The sequence below is a fragment of the Alosa sapidissima genome, chromosome 3 (assembly GCF_018492685.1).
Source record: "Alosa sapidissima isolate fAloSap1 chromosome 3, fAloSap1.pri, whole genome shotgun sequence".
Lineage (NCBI taxonomy): Eukaryota > Metazoa > Chordata > Actinopteri > Clupeiformes > Clupeidae > Alosa > Alosa sapidissima.
The window spans coordinates 3,373,644-3,398,839 of record NC_055959.1 but is presented as its reverse complement, the minus strand read 5'-3'; the positions used below and the strand labels follow the sequence as shown (position 1 = coordinate 3,398,839).

The 25,196-nt window shown below is 44.4% G+C and overlaps 1 protein-coding gene across 1 annotated transcript; it reads left to right on the top strand.

Annotated features, from left to right (window-relative positions):
- Positions 1–21,150: 21,150 nt before the first annotated feature.
- On the top strand, positions 21,151–25,142 carry lpar2a (lysophosphatidic acid receptor 2a). Its single transcript, XM_042085203.1, has 3 exons — positions 21,151–21,461; positions 22,317–23,243; positions 24,070–25,142. Exons 2-3 carry the CDS (start codon positions 22,511–22,513, stop codon positions 24,381–24,383), a joined length of 1,047 nt encoding a protein of 348 aa, XP_041941137.1. The 5' UTR covers positions 21,151–21,461; positions 22,317–22,510; the 3' UTR covers positions 24,384–25,142.
- The last annotated feature ends 54 nt before the right edge of the window (positions 25,143–25,196 follow it).

Below are 25,196 nucleotides of genomic sequence, written 5' to 3'. Positions count from 1 at the left end.
GGACCAGTTAATGAAAGGATATGGGAGATAATCTAATAAGAGGGAAAGAGAAATACTTTTGCTTATGCTTTAAGTCCTTGAAAACAAATAGGCTGACACCTCAAAATATGTGCTAATAGGTCAAATACACTGAAAATGGAGTAAAGGTTAGAGGTAATGTCCGGCTATCTGGTCAGTGTGAGTTTTGTTTCTAATTTTAACCTGTCTCTAACCTTCTCTCCTTTGGATTGGACACTCTTCATGACCTGTTTGTTTCCACTTATCACCACAGCTTACAGCATTGGCTTCACAGGGCATTTAACAAACCATCACAGATGTGTAAAAAATGCTCTTACACCTATTTTTTAAGCTATGTTATTCTTGGTAATATTTTGGTTAAAGGTGCAGTGGTGATTGGAAGTCGCGTTTGTTGGTTTATATTTAAATGTAGAAGCTTTTGTCCAAAACAACATAGGCCTACATTATATTTTAACCAAGGACCAAATGGAAAAACATCAGAGAGGTAGCTCACAGCTCCCTTCAGTATTCCCAGAGAAGCTCCACACAGGGTGTCATTTTTGTTTGGGGGACAGGCGAGAGGCTTCTCGAGAGGAGGGGCGCTGTCCTAAACTATCAACCCAACAAGCTGGGTTACAAAAAATAACCCAACATGAGTAAAAACAACCCCACACAATGACCCAACAGTTTCAACCCAGTGTTTGGGTTGAGAAAATAACCCAGCATTTTTTAGAGTGCATTGACTGGTTCTCCACTAGAGGCCAGGATTGTGTATTACTTTTTAAATACAGGCCATACAGCAAGAGGACCGTGAAGAGCATTACTGAACTTGACAAAAGTATATTTAGTTACAATTGCAGACCGCACCTTTAAGCACCAGTATCACACATCTCAACCCCAAATCAGAAAAAGTTGGGACGTTGTGTGAAATGCAAATAGAATGTGATAAAATACAAGTCTCGTAAACCCATATTTGGCAGCAAAAAGGACATAGACAACATATCAAATGTTGAAAATGAAAATTTGGACTATTTCATGCAAATATATATTCATTTTGAATTTGATGCATGGAACATGTTTCGAAAAAAGTTGGGACAGGGAAGGGAATGTTTACCACTGTGCTGCTTCACCTCTTCATTTAACAAAATTCTGTAAATGTTTAGGAACCAGTTGAGTGAGAGGAGGAGACCAGTTGCTAGAGTTTTTAGAATGAAATGTTGTCCCATTACTCCTCAATACAGGATTTCAGTCGCTCAATATTATGGGGTATTCTTAGTCATGTTTTTCATTCCATGTCCCTAATTTGACAAATCTGGACTGCGGACAGGCCATTTTACCACCTGGGCTCTTCCTCTATGGAGAAATAATGTTTTCCTGAAATATTCAAGGTCTTCCCTGGAAAAGACATTGCCTGGATGGCAGTATGTTGCCCAAAACCTGTAGCCTGGCGAGCCAGACTCACATTAAAATGTAGGGTCTGGGCACTCACCGTTCGCAGTGCTCAGTCCGAGGGGCGGGATAATCAGTTGTCTTTCAAATTCCCTCTGCACGCAATAGGACGCAATAGGATATTTGTTTTCAAGTAGCAGGGAATTCAAGCCAAACCGTTGCAACTCTGCCATCAATCATTATGTTAAGCCCACCAAACGACTCTATACACGATTTCAATGTCCTGATTAAGTTTCGATTTCTGGAGCTCACAAGCCAACGGAGAGTTGCTAGACTAATTTGCTGCTGCTAGGGGCGCGTCTAGATTTCTAGGCTACAAAACCTCATTCAGAATTGCTTGTGCTTTGCCAAATGTGCAAGATGCCCATAGGCACTAATGCTCCTCCACACTGTCATAGATGTTGGGTTTCAAACTGAGCACTAAAACAAGTTGGATAGGTTGGATACTTGGATAGGCCCTCTTCTTGTTAGCCCAGAGTCCATGATTTCCAAAAAGAATGGTACCAAACTATCAAACTGTCCACATAGACAATGGTTATCAGAGGTTTTCTTGAGCCCATACAATGACAGGTCTGGAAACAGGTCTGGTTTTAATGCAGTGCCATCTGAGGTCCAAAAGACCATGGCCATCCAATTTCTTTTTCAGCTCTTTCCCTTGTCTGCAAAGATTTCTCTGGATTCTCTGAATGTTTTAATAATACTAGATGTACCGCATAGTGGTACAAAATATGACCGCCGCTCAGTCCTGTACATCCTCTCCGCGAAAATAAATCACGTCAATTTGTCTCCATCTAGTCCATCCTAGCCTAGAAATCTCGACGCACCCTACTGTGGGTCTGGCTCGTCAGGCTAACTCCATACCCTACTCTTACAACTTTTGTGTTGTATGTGCGTGCCTGTGACTGAGTGTGTGCATGCGTGTGGATGTGTGTGTGTATGTGCGCGCATGCGTGTGTGTATATGTCAATTTGTCTCCATCTCCTCAAGAGCCTGAATAGTAAGAATAAAAGAGGTATTTGTTCTGTGATAACCACATTGCCACAGTCTACATTGTGAGCAGTTTATACTTAATGACATCCCTTTATGCAAAACATTTTGCAAGTAAGATTAGTTATTTTACTTTACTTTTAGCATTTGTAGCCTAAACCATGCTTTTCCTTACTTGAAAAACCTTTGTTGTTTCTCAGGCAGTTTCTTAAGCTTGATACAAGTTATATAGTATCTCACAAAACTGAAAAACAAAAACTATTATATCTTTTCATGGGACAACACTGACTTGACTTGACTTGACTTGACTTGACTTGACTTGACTCGACCATAGTCGACCAAAGAAGTTGAGTGCACATGCTCAACTTCATATCCAGAGAATGTCTTTGGAAAATAGACGTATGAGTGCTGTTAGCATTGCTGCAGAGATTGAAGGGGTGGGAGGGTCAGCCTGTCAGTGCTCAGACCATACGCAGCATGCTGCATCAAATGGGCCGTCCCAGAAGGAAGCCTCTTCTACAGATGATGCACCAAGCATGGTGGTGGGAGTGTCATGGTCTGGGGCTGCATGAGTGCTGCACTCGGGAGCTACAGTTCATTGAGGGAACCATGAAGGCCAACATGTACTGTGACATACTGAAGCAGAGGACGATCCCCTCCCTTCGTAAACTTGGCCGCAGGGCAGTATTCCAACATGGTAACGACACCAAACACACCTCCAAGACGACCACTGTCTCACTAAAGAAGCTGAGGGTAAAGGTGATGGACTGGCCAAGCATGTCTCTAGACCTAAACTCTATTGAGCATCTGTGGGGCATCCTTAAATGGAAGGTGGAGGAGCGCAACGTCTCGAACATCCACCAGCTCCGTGATGTCATCATGGAGGAGTGGAAGAGGATTCCAGTGGCAACCTGTGAAGCTCTGGTGAACTCCTTGCCCAAGAGGGTTAAGGCAGTGCTGGAAAATAATGGGGGCCACACAAAATATTGACACTTTGGGCACAATTTGGACATTTTCACTTAGGGGCATACTCACTTTTGTTACCAGCGGTTTAGACATTAATGGCTGTGTGTTGAGTTATTTTGAGGGGACAACAAATGTATACTGTTGCAAAAGCTGTACACTCACTACTTTACATTGTAGCAAAGTGTCATTTCTTCAGTGTTTTCCCATGAAAAGATAATAAAATATTTACAAAAATATTAACTTTGTCCTCATGAGTTTTACATTTTGTTGCTCACCATCCACCCTCCCATTGAACTCTCTCTCTCTTTCACACACACACACACACTGCGTATATTTGACCACACACACACACAAAGAAAGGCAGAAAAGAACAGAGGCGTGGTACTATATAAGAACAGAGACACACTGGTACTATAATCACAGATACTTTTGTCTCTACAGACAGAGAGACAGTATCGGTGAAGGTGTGAACTTTATTTGTAAGTGTGTGCATATGTGTTTGTGTGGTGTGGGTGGTTGTGAATGTGTTTGTGAAAGAGTCAATGTGCATAGATGTGTGTGTGTGGTTGTGAATGTGTTTGTGAGAGCGTTAATGTGCATAGATGTGTGTGTGTGTGTGAGAGAGAGAGAGAGAGAGATAGAGAGCGAAAAAAGACTGTCCAACGTGGAGGGGTGAGGAACAAAATGTAGAACTCATGAGGACAACATAACTAGTATCAAGCCTTAGAAACTACCTCTGACTACAGGAGCTGCGGCACAGCACTCTGCGGGCATATCTCCAGACCAGAGATTGGCTACTGCTACAAAGTCCATCACTAGATGTTCTTGAGTATGGATAGAAACAAGGAGAACATGGTTATGCCCCAGTCCCTACACCAGATCCCATTGCAGCGGACTACCTTCTGAGGTGCAGTCTGTGCAGGCAACAGTGACACTCTCAGGAACTGTCATGGTAACTCTTGCCAGAACATCAACCAGCCAGATGATAACAGGAGTGAGGGAGTGCAGGGGAGTTGGAGTTGGGTTGTTAAATTTTAAACCGATTAAGGAAGTTTTGTTTTGCAATTGTTCAATAAAACTTGTTATGGATTTTTTTATGGACTTGGAGTCATTTTTTTGTATATTTTTTTGGCCTTTTTATGCCAGGACAGTGAAGAACGACAGGAAGTGAGTGGGAGAGAGAGAGTCGGGGTGGGATCCGGAAAGGACCACGGGGCGGGAATCGAACCCGGGTCGCCAGCGTACGGTGCAGATGCCCAGCCAGTCGCCAGTTTGATATGTTGTCTGTGTCCTTTTTGCAGCTAAATATGAGTTTAAGGGATTTGCAGATTATTACATTCTGTTTTTATCCATATTTTACACAACGTCCCAACTTTTTCTGATTTGGGGTTGTAAAATAACACATCTAATCTAGTACATCAACACAAGTCCCCATCTCTTACCTTCTCATTGAGCTTCCTGTGCATAGATGTGTCAGGGGGGAAATGAAACTGAAAAGTTAACTTTTAGACTTCCCCTTAACCTGCTGTTGCTGCGGTGCAGGGTAATGTGTAATTTGCGATGAAACCATGCAGCCTTTTACATTTACCGAGGTGTCTTTTAGGTGACCACAAGATTCTCAAATTCATTTTGAAGGCATGAGCAAAACAAAACATTACTCCTGCTTTAAATGTCTCTCTGTCCATCATCACAGAGCTCAGGTTTGAGGTTCCACTATGTCACCCAAGGAGACAACAGAAGGCCTCTCATGCTTTTCCTCCACGGATTCCCAGAAAACTGGTGATTGCCACTACGTGTTTTTTAAACATCCTTTCATCTCTGTTCCTCTGTACCCTTTTAAAATGTTTCCCTTCCTGAAATGCAAATGCATGTGTAAAAACTGTGCTGTTGTTCAGGTACTCATGGCGCTACCAGTTGTGTGAGTTCAGTGAGCAGTACCACACAGTGGCACTGGACCTGCGAGGCTGTGGAGACTCTGATGCCCCCTCTCAGTTGAACGACTACACGCTGGAGAAGCTATTGTACGACATCAGAGACACAATCGATGAGTTGGGTATGAGCCTGTTTGTAATGGATGTTTCGTTGGCAACAATAAACTGTTATATATTATAACTGTTATAAAATATTATTTTTAAACCTCATTAGATGTGCTCACATTTTCATCTGCTCGGATCTCTCACTTTATTTTCATACAACAGTTGAGTCTTCCTCATGAACTCAGGGGCTTTGTTGTCCTCTCTATATAGTTACACTTACCCTTTATTATATTACATTACATTACATTTGGCTGACGCATTTTTAACCAAAGCGACTTACTATACAACATGGTAAACAGTTTAAAGTTTTTTAAAACAATTTAAAAGCTAGAGTACAATAAGAAAAAGTGCATCAGTGAATGCTGCTGTTTTTATACAATAGTCTAATATGCTAATAGTCTTTATATCAAATGCTGATGAGCCTCTCTCCTCAGGTCACACAAGCTGTGTTTTGGTGGGCCATGACTGGGGAGGAATGTTAGCCTGGCATTTTGCCCTGGAGAGGCCAGACATGGTGCAACGCCTGATCATTATGAACGCGCCCCACCCAGCTGCTTGGCTAGGTAAGTTCATGAAATTTGTTTGCAGTGGCTAGTGAGATCCATGTAATCTTCACTTTAATCTTGTTTTTGTCACCTGTTAGGTGGGCCCTGTGATGACCTGTGATCTGTGCTAATTTCTTCCTAAACAGATGCAGTGCTGCGTCGACCCTCACAGCTACTCCGCTCAGGCCATGCCTGCTTCTTCCAGTTGCCACTACTACCAGAGATTGCACTCTCTCTGGAGGACTTCAAAGTATATCAGCCATGTTAATAATAATAATAATAATAATAATAATAATAATAGCTTCAATTTATATAGCGTCTTTCAGGATACCCAAGGTCGCTTGACACACAAAGGGATGGATAGGGAATGGGATGGGTAGGGTATGGGTGGTCCAAGGCCAGAGGCCTCAGAGAACAGGTGTGTTTAGGTGTTTTTTTAACACGCCTAGGGAGGGGGCAGTGTGTATATGGAGGGGTAGCTTGTTGTATAGACTAGGGGCAGCAGCACAGAAGGCTCTGCCCCCAAAGGCTGGTGAATGTTAACATTCAGCTAACATCTCTTCTCTTGTCTTACTCTCTCTGTCATGAGCCCTCTCACTCCACCGGGTTACCACCTTAATTGGTTTCCATTATCTTCCACTCTGCTCACCACTCTCTCTACTCAGCCTAACTAGCTCCACCTGTCCCTGCTCTGCTCTGCTCTAATTACTCTGCCAGCTGCGCTGCATTACCCACTAACCTCTCCCAGTATTTAAAGCCCTGTCTTTCAGCTCTCCTTTGTCAGATCGTCTGCAAAGCTCACACCCGGAACCTGTTTGCTCGCGCTTCTGGCTCACTCTTGTTTTGTGACCCCGGACCTGCCTGAATCTTGGATACTCTTCTGCCCCAGAAAACCAGACCTGCTTTCTGCCTTGCTACTACGAATTTGGATTTCCCTTGAACTGTACTTCTGCCTTGTTTCATCCGCCCTGTTGTGTCTGTGTTCCCCCCCCCAGGACTTTTCCCTTAAGTTTAATAAACTTTCTGGTGTGACGCAATTGTGGTCCTCTGGTCGTCTGTCTGAACCGTGACAGTACGATCTGACCATCATGGACTCAGCGCACACTTCCCCCGACATGGAAACCGACGAACCTGAGCAACCCACCGCCATGCAACGCCTGGAACACACTGAGAGAGGGCTAGCCCGCATGAGCGGCGACATCACCTCCCTGCTTCAGGTCGGCCACCAACAGCATCAGCAGTTCCAGCAGCACCAGCAGCAACTCGCCATGATCATCCAACTCCTCCCCAACCTTACCCCAGCCACTCCGCCCACCGGCCCAGTTCCAGGCAGTCTGCCCACCAGCCCTGCCCCTGAGTTACCTGCCCCGGTCATTGCAGCCGCTGCTCCGGAACCCAAGATTGGAGACCCCGAGCGGTTCAACGGCGATTCAACCCAGGTCCGGCCATTCCTGACTAGCTGCCGACTTCAGTTCTCCTTGCAGCCAAGGACCTTCGCCACGGAAGGGGCTAAAGTTGGGTATGCCATCACTCACCTGACGGGCCGAGCTCGACTCTGGGGAACAGCAGAGTTCGAACGTCAAACCCCCGCATGTGCAACCTTCAACCTGTTTGCTGAGGAGATGCTGAAGGTGTTTGACCTGGATTCACCAACCGCAGAGGCGTCTCGTGAACTGTTCAGTATTCGACAAGGCAGACGTACAGTCGCAGACCATTCCATCGACTTCCGAACCCTGGCAAGACGAAGTTCTTGGAACACACCATCGTTGGTGGACGCGTTCTTCCATAGCTTGGCCGACTATATCAAGGACGAGTTGGTCTCCCATGAACTGCCTTCCACTCTTGATGAAGCCATCGCACTGACTGTCCGGATCGACAGAAGGATACAGACCCGTCGTCGTGAGAGGGGGCGCCAAGGTCCACCAACTACCGGCATTCGGAGAGATCCGACGGGGCTCCTGTCATCTACTGCCACTCACCCAAGTCAGCTTGACCAGTCTGAGCCCATGGAGATTGGGCGAGCCTCTCTCACTCCTGCAGAGCGCCAGCGCCGCTTCACCTCAAACCTCTGCCTCTATTGTGGAGGTGATGGACATCGTGTGGTAACCTGCCCTTTTAAAAGCCGAAGCTCACCGGGCATAGGGGGAGTCCGGTTGAGCTCAATGACCATCCAGTCCTCCGACCGCAAACCCCTGCTGCAAGTTCACCTCCGCCTCTCTGACTCAACTCACACCCTGGCTGCTCTGGTGGATTCTGGCGCCGAAGCCAACATAATGGACATCAAACTGGCACGCCAACTGGGACTGGAGAACCACCGTTTGACACCTCCTATTCCTGCCCGGGCACTGGACGGACACTTACTCGGATCGGCCATTTCATGTCACAGCCCCGGTCTCGATGGGTCTGTCCGGAAACCATCAAGAAACTATCCAGTTTCACCTGCTCCCCTCTCCAGGCCAACCCCTCATCCTGGGTTACCCATGGCTCCGCCGGCACAACCCTCAGCTCGACTGGGTGACCGGGGTGATCAGGGAGTGGGGGGAGGACTGCCACCGAACCTGCCTGCTTGCTGCCGCACTACCCCCTCGGCCAGTACCCACTAACTCCGCTCCTGACCTCTCCAATGTCCCAGAATGCTACCATGGTCTCAGAGAAGTGTTTAACAAAGCAAGAGCCACATCTCTGCCCCCTCACCGACCGTACGACTGTGCCATCGACCTCCTCCCTGGAACAGCCCCTCCAAAGGGCCGTCTTTATTCGTTGTCTGCTCCTGAAAGAAAGTCCATGGAGGACTACATCAACGACTCTCTGTCCGCAGGATTAATCCGTCCATCTTCATCTCCTGCTGGTGCTGGCTTCTTCTTTGTGGGGAAGAAGGACGGATCTCTTCGCCCCTGCATCGACTACAGGGGACTCAACGACATCACAGTGAAAAACCGTTACCCTCTGCCTCTGCTCACCTCTGCCTTTGAGTTGCTCCAGGGAGCCACTGTTTTTACCAAGTTGGATCTCAGAAACGCTTACCACCTAGTGCGGATCCGGGAGGGAGATGAATGGAAAACCGCATTCAATACACCAACAGGCCACTACGAGTATCTGGTTATGCCTTTTGGCCTCACCAATGCTCCTGCTGTGTTCCAGGCTCTAGTGAATGATGTGCTGCGGGACATGTTAAACAAGTTTGTCTTCGTTTACCTGGATGACATCTTAATCTACTCCAGAAACCTGTCTGAACACACCCGCCATGTCCAGCAAGTCCTTCATCGTCTCCTGGAGAATTCCCTCTACGCCAAGGCAGAGAAATGTGAGTTTCACGTCAAGACAGTGGCCTTCCTGGGGTACATAGTGGCAGAGGGAAGTATCCAAATGGATCCTGCCAAAATATCAGCAGTCACTTCATGGCCAGTTCCGGAGAACAGAAAGAAGCTGCAACAGTTTCTGGGGTTTGCTAACTTCTATAGAAAGTTTATCCGGAACTACAGTACCATTGCTGCCCCTCTCACTGCTCTAACCAGCACCAAGCAACCCTTCACCTGGACCCCAGCAGCCGACAAAGCCTTCAGTACCCTCAAGGTAAGGTTCACCTCCGCTCCCATCCTCCAGATGCCTGATGTGGACCGGCAATTCATTGTGGAGGTGGACGCCTCGGATGTGGGAGTTGGTGCTGTGATTTCTCAGTGGGCTGCGGAGGATAGGAAGCTACATCCCTGTGCCTTTTTCTCACGTCGGTTGTCCCCCTCTGAGTGCAATTACGACATAGGGAACCGAGAGCTGCTGGCTGTGAAGCTTGCCTTGGAGGAGTGGCGTCACTGGCTGGAGGGGTCCACCATTCCATTTCTCGTTTGGACCGATCATAAGAACTTGGAGTACATCCGCACGGCCAAACGGTTGAACTCCAGGCAGTCCCGCTGGGCCCTGTTCTTCACCAGGTTTAATTTCACTCTGTCATACCGGCCTGGATCACGCAACACCAAGCCAGACGCCCTCTCCCGTCAATTCCAGAAGGATGACACCCCCTCCAAGGATCCTGTGTCGATTCTGCCAAGTCCCTGCATCGTAGCAGCTCTGACCTGGGCTGTTGAGGAACAGGTGCTGGAAGCTCTCCGTAACCAGCCAGGTCCCAGCGCTTGCCCAGCTGACCGCCTGTTTGTCCCCGAAAACCTGAGGTCCCAGGTCATTCAGTGGGGACATGACTCCCGCCTAGCTTGTCACCCTGGCTCCACCCGCACTTACAACCTGCTCGCCCAGAGGTTCTGGTGGCCCTCTCTGAGAAGGGATGTACGGGAATTCGTCCAAGCCTGCCCCATCTGCAACCAACACAAGTCGTCCTGCCAGCCCCCAGCCGGATTGCTGCAGCCCCTGCCTGTGCCCAGACGTCCCTGGTCTCACATCGCCCTTGACTTTGTCACGGGGCTGCCCCCTTCAAGTGGCATGACCGTCATTCTGACCATAGTTGACCGATTCAGCAAGATGGCACACTTCGTTCCCCTCCCCAAGCTCCCAACCGCCAAGGAGACCGCCCAGGTGGTCCTGGAACACGTCTTCCGGATCCACGGACTGCCAAGGGATGTAGTTTCTGACCGTGGCCCACAATTCTCCTCCGCCTTTTGGAAGGAGTTCTGTCACCTGCTGGGAGCCACAGTCAGTCTGACTTCCGGATTCCATCCCCAATCCAATGGGCAGTCAGAGCGGGCAAATCAGGAGCTCGAGAAGGCACTGCGATGCATGACCTCACGCAACCCCCACTCCTGGTCGCAGCAATTGACATGGGTGGAGTACGCACACAATTCTCTGACCTGCTCTGCCATCGGTATGTCCCCCTTCCAATGTGTTTATGGATACCAGCCTCCTCTATTTGCCAGCCAGGAAGGGGAGGTTACTTGCCCATCTGCACTTGCTTTTGCCCGTCGATGTCGCCGCACCTGGTCACAGGCCCGAGCCACACTCCTCAGATCCGTTGCCAGCTACACTACCGGGGCCAACCGTCGGAGAATTCCTGCTCCCACCTACCATGTTGGTCAAAGGGTGTGGTTGTCATCGAAGAACCTGCCACTCAGGGTGGAGTCGCAAAAGCTGGCACCTCGGTTCCTTGGCCCATTCCCTATTGTAAGAGTGATTAGCCCAACTGCTGTCCGGCTCCAACTGCCTAATTCCATGAGGGTGCACCCCACTTTCCATGTGTCTAAGATTAAGCCCATTCATGAGAGTCCGCTGGTCCCTGCTGCGCCTTCTCCTCCTCCTCCACGGCTCGTCGATGGTGGTCTGGTTTACACCGTCCGCCGCCTGCTTCGGTCCAGACGGAGGGGTAGGGGTCTCCAGTACCTCATTGACTGGGAGGGCTATGGACCTGAGGAAAGGACCTGGGTCCCGGCTAGTCGGATTGTGGATCGGACTCTCATCACCGCCTTCCACCAACGGCATCCTGATCAACCTGCAATCCGTAGGGGCCGCCCCAGAGGGGTCCCTGACCGTCCTGCCCGCTCGGCTTCCTGTCCTGTGCCTGACCCTGTCTCGGGACCTGTCCCATCTCCCGACCACGACCCTCCGGCTTCCTCCGAGGATGAGGACGTTCACTCGGACCGTTCGGAGGAGTTCTAGCCCTCCTCCGGCTCCCCTCCTCCCGCCCGGCGTGGTGTTGCTCTTGGGACTTCTGGGGCCGTCCCTTGGGGGGGGGGTTCTGTCATGAGCCCTCTCACTCCACCGGGTTACCACCTTAATTGGTTTCCATTATCTTCCACTCTGCTCACCACTCTCTCTACTCAGCCTAACTAGCTCCACCTGTCCCTGCTCTGCTCTGCTCTAATTACTCTGCCAGCTGCGCTGCATTACCCACTAACCTCTCCCAGTATTTAAAGCCCTGTCTTTCAGCTCTCCTTTGTCAGATCGTCTGCAAAGCTCACACCCGGAACCTGTTTGCTCGCGCTTCTGGCTCACTCTTGTTTTGTGACCCCGGACCTGCCTGAATCTTGGATACTCTTCTGCCCCAGAAAACCAGACCTGCTTTCTGCCTTGCTACTACGAATTTGGATTTCCCTTGAACTGTACTTCTGCCTTGTTTCATCCGCCCTGTTGTGTCTGTGTTCCCCCCCCCAGGACTTTTCCCTTAAGTTTAATAAACTTTCTGGTGTGACGCAATTGTGGTCCTCTGGTCGTCTGTCTGAACCGTGACACTCTCTCTCTCTCTCTCTCTCCCTCTCTCTCTCTCTTTCTCTCTCTATGACATTATTTTGTTGTGGTTTCATTTTTTATCTCTGCTCTGTTCACAACTGCATTTGAGTTAACCAGAGGAAGGACTTTAGTGTCTGAGATAGCATCTTGTGTTCCTGTTTTTGAAGTGCCTATAATTCTCTAACACCACTTCATGTTTACATTTTATCACTTGAACTCCTCGTGTCAACTTCTCACTTATGCCACTTTGCTCTAGTTGCTGCGTAATTTGCTGTGTGGTGCCCGCCTCGGTATCAGAAACAGGGATAGACGTCTGACCGAGGCCCAGCTGGAGGGGTACCTGTATCGCCTGTCCCAACCTGGAGGTCTCACTCCTCCTCTCAATTACTATCGTGCTTTCCTCAGGTTAGAAATTCCTCTTCCTCTCATTGTATGAGCACCACATTTTGGCAAAAACTTGCAACATTTGAGCTAAACAGGAAGTCAAATTACACCCCTCCCATTCTTACTCCTGAAAAAATCTGTTGATGAACTGGAATAGTCCATGGCTCAATCAAAGTCCTTATAGGCAAGTACCCCCTCTCGGCAGCCATCTTGCAACACACTTTGGGCAGTTTTTAGGCAGCTATTTTCCTTTTCAAGTTAATGGAGAGGCATTTAGGAAGGGGCAGAATATGTGTAGAGACTACTGTCATATTGGTGTTACGAACTAAACCCATGCATTTCTATGGAGGATTCTTTGAGTGCTGTGTCTCGTCATTAGAAAGGCTCTGGCTCGACCCAACACAAGTTTTTTTTATGGGGGGGGGGGGGGGGGGCTTTATTAGGATAGGACAGTGAAGAGTGACAGGAAGTAAGTGGGAGAGAGATGGGATGGGATCGGGAAATGACCGCAGGTCGGATTAAGTGTAAGCAGTAAGTGTATTAGATCTGAATCCCAGACCGCACCTTTAAAAACCACTGTGGAATCAATAATATCATAACGTCTCCTTGGTCTGTGCTTATTCTGTTACGCACAGTGACCATCTGTACAAACACGAAGATGCAGGAGTGACCACCATGTTGATTTGGGGCGAGGAAGACAGCATACTGGTCGAAGGGACGTCTGGGGGGATACGTCCCTACATCAGGGGCCCAGTTGTTGTCCACACCATCCCAAAATGCAGTCACTGGGTGCAGGAGGATCAGCCTGAGACAGTCAATAAACTTATCTGGGACTTCCTCCGAGACAAGGACGCATCGTCTCCCATTCTGCCACAACAGGGAGGTGAATCAGTTGGCCTAGTAAAAGTAACTAATGGTGGGCCAGCAATCAACTTTATCACCCAGTGAGAAGAAATACTATTTTCTAGGCAGGTGGGGTGACTAGGCAGGTGGGGTGACTATTAATTCTGAATAACGGAACACCTACACAAGGCAACTTTTTGAGCATTGTTGTTGGGCAATATTCCTGAGTATTATAGTTCTGGCACATTCCCATCGATTTTGACCCCCCCTTTAACTTTACTTAGTTACTTACTTTACTAAGGACTTTAATCATCAGTAGGCACATTTTCATGATCATCCAATCAGAACACAAGAAATTGGTTATGTGGTTAAAGGCATATTTCTTTAACATTCACTTAGTTTATTAAGCGTTTCTTACAGTATGTGTTATGGTTTGTATATAGTATTTGTTTATTTTCATTAGGCTATTGATTGAATTGACATTGTTGTTTATTATTGCTATTCTCCTTAAAGGTGCTCTAAGAGATGCTGGGTAACGTCACTTCTGTTGACTTTCAAACAAAACAGAGAGCTAGCTCGCTACTTCCTCCCCCTCCCTCCATTGCTGCTCCCGTGCAATTGAAACTCTTCTAAAAGCGCATCTCGTCTGTGATTTGCTGGAACAGTTTATGTTTTTATGGGCTAGGTTTGCCCAGGTTGTTTTTGTTGCCGTTTTTGGAGCCTGGGCTGTCCACAGCTATTGGTTTTTTTACAGTGGACACAGTGGTTGGTCAGGTCAGTGGTTCTCAAATGGGGGTACGTGAAGGCACTCCAGGGGGTACGTGAGATTTTAACCCTTAGAAGCCGATTGACGCAAAGTGCGTCAAAAAACACACCCTTTCTTCTCTGTTGCATTGCTCCGCAACTATTCATAGCAGCGAGAAGCCTTTATTGTGTGAACAGAGCAGAAGTGGGGCTTTCCAACGAGACCACGCACTTGTCTGTACGTTAAAGTATGAAGATTTTAAAAAATCCTGAATTTAAATGAAATTGCATCATATTTACAGTCTCTGCGTTCACCTGCGCACCCATTACTCTCCTTTGAATTACTCGCGAACCCGTGAACGCATAGATATGGCAAGCATATCAGATGAAAAAGGAGACACAGGGATATCCATTGGTACCAAGTATGTCGATCCTTCTGGCTAATGAAAACAGACGAAGTGACTGCAAAATAATAACGTCATGTACAAAAACCAACTGCACACCCATTACTCTCGTTTGAATTACTCGCGGACCTGTGATCGGATAGATATGCCACAAATGTCAGATGAAAGAGGAGACAGAGCTATAATTTGATACCAAGTACATCCTTGGGTTATGAAACAGACGAAGTGACAGCAAAATAATAACTTCATATAGCTCGACTTACCTCACGTTTTTTGTCTGTTTTTGTTGCAAAGCATGTTTATAATCCAACGCTATTGTGTGTTTCTCTATGGCAAAAAATGTTCATAATCCGGTTTTGAGATCCTACCAAGTTCCTGCATGGCATTCAATTCAAGGCTCACATTGCATCCCAATTTGTTCGACAAAGAAACACCTTTTTTGCCTTTACTTGGCAATGCAGTAAAAAGTTGTAGAGAATCATGAGTGCAGACAGGCACACACTAACACGTAAACTAGGGTCAAGTCAGGTCAGATCAGTTGTGTTACAGATATGGAGCGCAGAAAGGTCATTTTTAATCACTAAATTAAAAAAAGGCATTTATTTCTGTAAGGCGCACACCACATATGTCTGTAAATTGCTCAGCCCCAGAGAATCCCTCCACCGTAGCAATGATATTGCCAGATTCAGGACAGTCTGAGACACACATGAAATGCATGTAGAGCTATGAGCTTGCTGTGGTGAGATACATGTCAAAATATAAGATTTTTTATAATACGCTTTTTATATTTTAATTCTTTAAAAATCAAAATAAAATCAATCCTAGTACTAATACATGAAATGACAGATCTGGATAGCCTAGACTCTGCCGGGAAAAAAAACAATATATAATATGTGTGTGTGGCACTTGCAATGACCAGAATAAATCCTTATGAATAAAGGTAGTGAAAATGCCCTAAAAACAGCTTAGGGTACTAACTGCAGGGTAGGAATTTCACGGCGGCCACGAAGGCCATGGCCGTCGTAGCCCCTTGCGTTGGCCGTGAGGCCCCTTTGAAAATCAGAGGTTTACAGGCCACGGTGGCCTTGGTGCCCCCTTCTTTCAATATTCTGCTTTGCGTCCTATTAATAGCGATTTTTATTTAGCCTGTGGCCTGTCAAAATAATCTTAGCATTCACAGCGCAAATTAATTTAGTCATTTACGCAGTGGAGAAAGTGGCAGCGCAAGAAAGAAAGTGCGTCCAAATTCACCCATTCTCAGTTGAACTACTCGCGAAGTAGCCTATTCATCACACAGACATCACACGTATCACATGAAAGAGCTTTTTCTCAGCTTTTAAACGATGTTAGCCGATAATTGCTGTGTTGAACGGTTCGCGAGAAAAGTAAATAATATAATTCAATTTAATCATACATTCTACTGAAGGTTTTGCGTCCCATGATCTCCATACCCATTCATCTCGGTGTAATACTTTACGAACCCTTCTTTTAACACATGACAACCCATATATCAGAATAAACAGGAGACCTTACCGAACACAAAGGTGTAAAGCAGTCCCCTGTACAGTTAGCCGTTCCAGAGTAATCCAGTTTTGAATTTGCAGTAAAGTTCGACATACATGGATGTCTCCAAATTTGGGCTTTAAGTTTTACAATGTGTTTAAATTGTTCCACATGATTTCATAACGGGCCAAATACAAAATAAATGTTACAAAAATCGCCTATATATTGATAAATCAGAGGACAGCTGACTAAGAGTTTGTAAAAGTAGCCTTAATGATCACAAAATGCTAAGCATGCATCTAGGCTATTTGAGTTTCTTAAAGCTGAGCTGTGCTTAAATTGTTCAATACATGATTTCATAACAGGCCAAATATAAAATAAATGTTATATATAGCCTAGATATCTGTAAATATTAGATAGTCAGATGATTTACAGTTCTATGTAATATGTCATGTTTTCATTTCATGTTTTTGTAATGTTTCATACAGTGATGCAGGTCTACTGCAGTGAATAGGCTAAATACAACTTTGATAATTTGTATAGCCTACTACTAATAGTTAACTTTGGCCTTGGTGCCCTGACATGTGGCCTTTGTGCCCACCACCAAATATGCCCAACTGAAGGCCAAGTGGCCTTGCCCCCAGAATGGTGAAATTCCAAGCCTGGTACTAAGGGTTAAAATATACATATATTTAAAAAGTAGAATCCATGCAAAAATACTTAAAAAAACAATTATTTAATAAATATTTCAGGAAGTTGTATGTGTATGTGTGTGTTTATTAGTTCAACTTTTCAACTAAAAATGCTTTGCGCTGGTTAGGGGGGTACTTGGCTGAAAAAATATTTCACAGGGGGTACATCACTGAAAAAAGGTTGAGAACCACTGGGTTAGGTGATGTTTGCAGTAAGTGACATAAAATGTTGTAGCCTAAAAAACGCGTGGCATCGCTTAGAGCACCTTTAATGTAGTCTTACCAACTTTTTAAAATTGTTTACTGTAAAATTTAGATATTGTATTGTTGTTATAGGCTACGTATGTATATGTATGTCGCTTTGGACAAGTCCGCCAAATCCTATAACCATAACCATGTGGTTGCCCAGCAACCTTGCTCAAAAATTTACCCCATATTATCATCAAGTGTTTGTTTTGGATTAGGTGTTAAAAAAAAAGGTGCAGGTTTGTGGTGGTGGTTTGTCTTGTGTCAGGAGCTATTTACAGTCACTGCACAGTAATATTCACAAAAGTAGCGGAGAATCCTTTTTTGATTGCAGTGCTGATAGATTGGTTACATGAAATAAAGCTTTAAATAAAACTGATTAGCCTGCGCCTCACCTTCCTGTTTGCTATTGTAGCTAATGTCAAAATCAGAATCAGAATCAGCTTTATTTGCCAGGTTTGCATAAACAAACAAGGAATTTGACTCCGGTTAACCTTTGCTCTCAAAGTACAACACAAAGTACAATACTCATTTAACATATAAAGAATAAAAACAGAAAGCTCAGTCAGAACCTCAACAGGCACAGGCAAGATACTATATACAATATAAAAATACAATAACAATAAGAGTCAATGTGGGAAGACCATTTTGGTCCTGTGAAATGGTTGATCCCAGGAACCTAAAGGAAACCACAGTGGACACTGTGTCATTCTGGTTGGTGGGAGGTGCGGGACTTGTCCACTGTCATCATCGCCGGCACAGTCTTCTTAGGATTTAACTCCAGGTACCTCTGACTGCACCATTGGATCAGCTGTTCTACCTCTTCCTGGATCAAACCAATGACGGTGGTGTCATCTGCAAACTTTTACAGACGCGTTTGAGGTGCAGTCATTAGTGTAGAGGGAAAAGAGCAGCAGGGACAGGACACACCCCTGTGGGTGCCAGTGCTGATCGACCTTGTGTTGGATGAGATGCTCCCCAGTCTGACATGATGTTGAAACCACACACTTTTTATGTTCAGCTTTTATCATCCTGCATTTATGTATTCCTTCTGTATCGAATTACCTTTCACTTTGCTCTTCACTGACATCATGGAAATGGTGTTGCCATAACAGTGTGATTTGTTTTCAAAACAAGCCAGTGACTTAACAGAATAAGAACCCATAAAACCAAACAGCATGTCCCCTGAACCAAGTGAAACGCCCTAAACCTTCTCTGTAGTGACAATTCAACTTCAAATTGGATAAAACTGTGTCTCTGGAATCCACAACACATACCACAGAGAGTTCTGTACAGTGACCCTGCTGAAATATTTCAAATATTTAGCACAAATAAGTTAGTGGAAAATGTAGGCCTATAGGCTAACATTAGGATTAAGAATATGGGGCCGATACTAGGCTACCTTGTTATTGTGATGTCATCTTCCCATGTGGGGTTATTTATGACTTAGTTTGCTGTTTCAGGCTAGACTACCTATTTAGGCCTACTGTCATTTGTGAAACTCAGCAAACAGGATAACAGCAAACCACAAACAAACAAAAAAATAAAAAGGATAAAAAGCTCAAAAAGACTTGAATGAAGATGGTGATATTTTGTGCAATCAGCTAGGCAACTCATTAAATATTGGCAGCAAGTCTAAATTTTAATTTTCGGATAGCAAATCTTTCCATACTTGTCTAAATTGCTCATATTTCTTACAGTAAAATAAGACATGAGTGACATCCTCCCAGACCTTACATTCAGAACATATACCATTACTCATGCCCATTAAAGATAAAGTAGAATTAAGGCCATTATGACCCAGTCTCAATCTGGTTAAGACTACCTCTTCCTGTCTGTTAAGACCTAGTGATGTAATTCTTTTCCCTCCAATGCTACTCTGATTATTGTGATAGTATCTGCCTTTGCTCTCTGAATCCCATTCATCTTGCCATCTACGTGCAATTTCTGCTTTAATAAAAGCTTTAGCATCCCCTTTGCCTAATGGTGTATGAATTTCTATGATATCTGATTCAAGAGCTTTTTTGGCTAGTTTATCTGCAATTTCATTACCAATAATTCCATAATGCCCTGGTACCCAGCAAAACTGAATAACTTTCCCTAGACTAACAATATTTAATAAGAGGTACTTTACTTCTAAAATCAGATCTTCACGCATAGAATTATCTGTAATAAAACTTTGAAGTACTGCCATAGAGTCAGTGTAGATAACTGATCTAAGAGGTTTAACCTCTTCAACCCACCTAAGAGCAGTTATTATTGCTGTCATTTCAACAGAAAATACTGATAAATAATTACTTGTTCTATATTTATATTTCTTATCAAATTCTGGAATATATATACCAATACCACATCTGCCACTAGGATCTTTAGAACCATCAGTGAATATTTTTAGATACCCATAATAGTTGTTCATATAATTTAGACAGGCATCAGTGAAGCTTTGTTTGGTAGGATGTTCATGCTTTTCTGTAAATCAACATTAACTTTTGGATCAGGAAGTAGCCATGGGGGAATGCAGATTAATGTTAATGCTGGGCCATACTTGAGGTCTCTTAATCATTGACTAAACTGTTAATGCTTCAACCAAATCCACAGGACTTCTTTGAGTATTCCCAGCAATCATCTAGACATAGAAGAGTTGTTAAAACTTCCCTTTAACCTGACCCAGTAAGTCAAACATAATTGATCAAATCTTAAATTAATAGGGGCTTCCTTAGTTTCTACTAATAAAGCACTAGTAGGGGTTGATTTAAATGTGCCTAAGGCAAGTCTTAAGGCCTTATATTGTATTCTCTCAATTTTCATGAGAGAACTCACATGCGGAACTGTATACTATGCTGCCATAATCAATGGATGATCTTATCAGTGCTTTATACATGTTAATCAAGGACTGTCTGTCAGCTTCCCAATTATGCCCAGTAACCATCCTCATAAGATTAATTACCTTTTTACATTTAGTTTCAATATACTCAATGTGATTTTTCCATGTAAGTTTGGAATCCAACCATACTCCCAAGTATTTAAATTTTTCACTTATCTCCAGTTGCTGATTATATAGTAGATATTTATGGTATTCATGAATTTTCTTCCTAGTAAAATACATCACCTGTGATTTTTGAACAGAAAATGTAAAGCCCCAGTCAACTCCCCATTGTTCAAGAATGTTAATATCCTTTTGTATCTTACTATTAACATATGAGATGTTGCGTCCCCTTCTCCAAATGACAGCATCATCTGCATATAGTAGACCATCATAATTATCCCCCAGATTCTCATATATATCATTAATCATTATGTTGAACAGAATGGGACTGATAGCACTTCCCTGAGGAATACCATTTTCGACAATGCATTCTGCAGATCCTGCATCACCAACTTTGACTCTAATGGAGCGAAAGAAAATCAAGTATGTAATTATACATTTTCCCATTAATACCTAGCTTTTTTAACTTAATCAATAGACCTTCTCTCCACATTGTGTCATAGGCTTTTTCAATATCCAAAAAGACTGCAATCATTACTTCTTTCATAATTAGTGCTTTTTCAATTTCATTACATAGCTTAACCAAATCATCCATTGTAGACCTGCACCTCCTAAATCCTGTTTGATATCCCTTTAGAGGGTTGATATATTCTAAGAAATAATTTAATCTCACTACTATAAGTTTTTCCATCAATTTACCCAAATGTGAAGTGAGTGCAATAGGCCTATAATTTCCTGGGCTAGTTGCATCTTTACCTGGTTTAGGGAATGGTAGAATTGTTGCCCCTTTCCAAATGGTTGGTAAATTACCTTCATTCCATACCTTATTAAATAGACTAAGGATGTTCTCTAATACATTGTCAGGAAGTTTCACATAGCATAAATTATCACTCCCTGGAGCAGAGTATGCAGTATTATTCAGTGCCCTTTTAAGTTCTGACATACTAAAGTCTGCATCCATAATAGACATATTTTGTTCTTTTTGATTTAAAACATTCTTGTTTGCTTTCGATACTTCTTCTTTCCGTTTCTTAAAACGCTCCTCTAGATGGCTACCCTTGTGAATATCTGCAAATGCTTTATTAAGCATATTGGCTTTATCAATATTTGAAATAGCATTAATCCCATCTTTCATTAGGACAGGACACGTGTTGTTGCAAACTCGCTCAACGTTTCCGTAGAAGTGAAGGCTACATTATCTGCTTTTTTTATGTTCACGTTGCGTCAGCGTTGTTAGTGGTTAGTCGGTCTGTATGCTGCTTTAGTCGCTTAACAAATGCAGACGCTCATTGGTGTCTATTGAAACAGTTCCACTGAAGTGAGCGGCACGTGCCACCCTTATCCGTCCGTCAGATATCCGAACCCGAACTCTTGTACATTCGACGTAGAATGTGCCTCTATGAAATATCGGTCTACTTTACAAGGCGTGTACCTGGACAACGGTAAGCAACGCACTGGGTGACATTCCGCTCTACTTCTATGGAATTCAACCGTTTGGGTGGACTGGCAATGTAAGTCATTTTTATTAGAGGCTACAAAACATTCTCTGTTTTAACAAACGTTTTAAATCGACCCTGTGAGTTTGTTGTTGGAATAGGCTAATAGCCTTGTTTTAAACCAGCGCCATTGCGCGTTATTTTGAACGTTCTCCTTATGATAGGTTACAGTGAGAGCGTGGTTAACAACGATAGCAGTTGCTGTCCTGTCTTTACACAACCTTGATATATTAACATTATTTAGATCAGGCCTGGTCATCTGCCAGTTTAGCTACAGATTAGACATCACACACGGGTCATTCCATCAAATCAGACAGAATCCAGGACAATTATTACTGCACTGTCTCTTTTGCTCAGAGTTTGTCTAATCTACACAATGTTTAGGTCCCAAAACTTAAGACCTGTAAAATATTTTTTGTTGAATTCCAATGTTTTCATAGGCCTACTTTTTTTCATCTTTGATTTTTTTTTTTTTTAAATAATATTTTTACACTCTGCCTTATCTTGGAGTCCATGTTTGGGTGTTAATATTCTGATAGCCTGCCCAAACCTTCGTGATATGAATGCCCGAACATCGCTTCCCAGATAATGTGCTTTTCAGGCTGAAAAAATATGAAGACATAGGATTTGAACAGAAGTATTTTTACAGGCCTTGGTTTTGGGATCCATTCATCATATAGACAAGGTTTGATCAAAACAGCCTTATTTGATTTGACATGGAATGACCCACATACCTCTTACCATTATAACCAATATGTCAGGGGAGGATAGGCTTTAGCCCATAAGGTAATTCTTAAATGTTTTACTATTTTATTTTATTACAAAAATGTGCTATATAAATAAAAGTGACTTGACTTGACTATTTCACAGAAATAAAACCTGCTGATTGGATTACAAAGTAGCCCAATTTCTTAGTTCTTCAGCCACCATCATGGAGGATTTTTTTCTAGCCTAGCTGGTTCTGGCAAACCCACATTCACTGCGTGCATTATCCGGCCCAGGTGTCTGCACCCACAAGAGGAATCCACATCAGCTGCCTGGAGCTTGTCTTGTCTTCCTTAGCAATGCAACACTGTGAGAACTATGACAAACCAGTCCAATTCTTCTACAATTACAGCGGGAAGTACATCACAGACGATTGGTCCACAAGAGACTATGTGGTGCTCGGTGTTGGGCTCACAGTCTGTGTCATTGTCATACTGTCCAACATATTAGTCATCACTGCCATCATAATTAACCGCAATTTCCACTTTCCCATTTATTACCTACTGGGCAACATGGCGGCAGCGGACCTGTTTGCGGGGGTGTCCTATGTCAACCTACTCTTCCACACGGGGCCGTACACCATTGGTCTCTCCAAGCACCAGTGGTTCGTCCGTGGGGCCCTGGTGGACATGAGCCTGATGGCCTCAGTGGCCAACCTCCTGGCGGTGGCTGTGGAGCGGCACCAGACCATCTTCACCATGCAGCTCCACAGCAGCATGTCCAACCGGCGCGTGGGGCTGTTGATCCTGGGTATCTGGGCGGTGGCTGTGTTCATGGGCCTGGTGCCTTTCATGGGCTGGGACTGCATATGCGACCTGGACGCCTGCTCCATCACAGCGCCCCTGTACAAACGCAGCTTCCTGGCGTTCTGGGCCATGCTGAACCTCATCATGTTCTCCATCATGGTGGCCATGTACGCGCGCATCTTCGTCTACGTGCACCGTCGCTGCCGCAGCAGGCCAGCCCTGGATGTTGACCAGCTGAATTACGAGACCGTCGTAAACCTGATGAAGACTGTGGCCATAGTTCTGGGTAAGTGACTGATTAAAGTTTACAATATGGGCGTGATTTCCTTTGTTTTTGTTTTTTACCAATTGCTGATATGGCACAGCAGGCGTATACTTTGCCCCTTATCCAGTTCATTTTCAGTTTTATTTAGATAGCGCCAAAACAAATGAAGTTGTCTCAAGGAGTTTTGCAGAGCCCAGAGTCTGAATCACCTTAAGAATGCACTACTGTCCTGTAATTACATGGCTGTGGACTAACTATCTACAGACAACACCACCGGGTATTGTGTGTGGTTATTCAAGCAATGTCTAAAGTGTTCTCTAGACAAACAACTGGTTGTTTTTCGCCAACAAGATCAGCCTTGCCCCGCAAAGTTGTTATCTTCTCTGTTATGCAACAACTGCATATTTCTACAATTGATTGTGCCTTAGTTAACAACCCTGGATTTTGTTTTACAGTAAATGGTTTGGCAAGGACTCCATTTTTTATATAACTGGCATGCTTTTTCTTTTAGCATTATAGGTATAAAAGTGTCATCCAACGGTTCTTGAGTTTGGAATCGTTACTGAAAGTGCATTAACAAATTTTAAACCTGTTCCTGAAGACACAAAAGCTGGCAAACCAGTTTTTTTAAAATCCTTTGCACTTCCTCTACCAGGGGTTATTGCTCAACTTCCTGTCTGTCTGCAGTGAGTCAGTTTATCTCACCTGCTGCGTGTTGCATCCTCTACAAAGCAATATTTGCATGCCAGTTAGTTTTATGGTGTTGTAAAAGTAGGGTACAGGTCACATCTGTAAGACCGAGGATGCGTCTTTTTCTTAGGTGTTTTGTTGTGGTATTTGTCTTTAGGTGCTTTTGTCATCTGCTGGACCCCAGGCCTTGTGATTCTCCTTCTGGACGGGTTAAACTGCAAGGTTTGCCAGGTTCTGAAGTATGAGAAGTACTGTCTGGCCCTGGCTGAGTGCAACTCGCTGGTGAATCCCATCATATACTCGTACCGGGATGAGGACATGAGAAAGACATTCAAGCAGATTCTGTGCTTCCTGTGCAGGACTGAGGGTGACCAGCAGGGGGAGCTATCCCCTGTTGAGTTCAAGAAGAAAGACGGTTCCAAACGCAGCTCTTTAAGACTCCCTCTGTTCTCAGTAAGCAGCACCGGATAAAGTTGTTCTGTGCATAGGACACTTCTTTTATGGAAAACATGATTATGGTGCAAGTTGCGACTGATGAGCATATAAGTGGGCATCCAATATATTGGTGTTTGGTGACAAGGGTGTGTTCCTTGTGAAAGATAAAAAGTTATATTATCACAAATGACGCAGCACTTCATGTTAATGTTGTATAATATGCATTGGTGGAGTTCTAGAATTAAGCAATAAGCCCTGAGAGGCAGTAGGTTACACTGATTTACAGCTAAACAACAGCTAAAGGGCATTGTTAGGCACAACGCGTTAGCGGATCACCATGCAAGAATGTAATTCACCAAAGGAAGGTGAACAGAACAATGCTTTCTCCAATCTGTGCAGCTGATGCAGTGACCTGCTTTACATTTAGACCAGGGAACTGCCCAGTACAGGCCCTGCCCGTCTACCACAGGACACCAAGCTACAGCCCTGGGACAACAGGGATGTAAATGCCTTATTGGCGATTCACAGGGGCAGTTGATTAGAAAGGTGGTCAAGGCAGAGAATAGTGCCCAGTTGTGCCAGCTGTCCAGATATCCCAGCTGGCCTGGGAAGGATTTTCTCACATTGGTCCTGTCTACTGTTGGAAAATGAGGCTAGATCAGCTATTAAAATGTGTTGTAATCGTTCACCCTAACAGTGTCCATCTATAATTTTACATTGTATTGCATATAAATACACACCATCATATTTTGTTTCATCAGCTTGGTATAACAAATAAAACATGTTTAGCCTTTTTGTATGTGTGTGTGTGCCATAATATATATATATATATATATATATATATATATA

Coding starts and splice junctions, on each gene's coding strand:
- lpar2a (XM_042085203.1), top strand. CDS start 22,511: ATGCAACACTGTGAGAACTATGACAAACCAGTCCAATTCTTCTACAAT. Junction 23,244..24,069: donor GACTGTGGCCATAGTTCTGG/GTAAGTGACTGA, acceptor ATTTGTCTTTAG/GTGCTTTTGTCATCTGCTGG.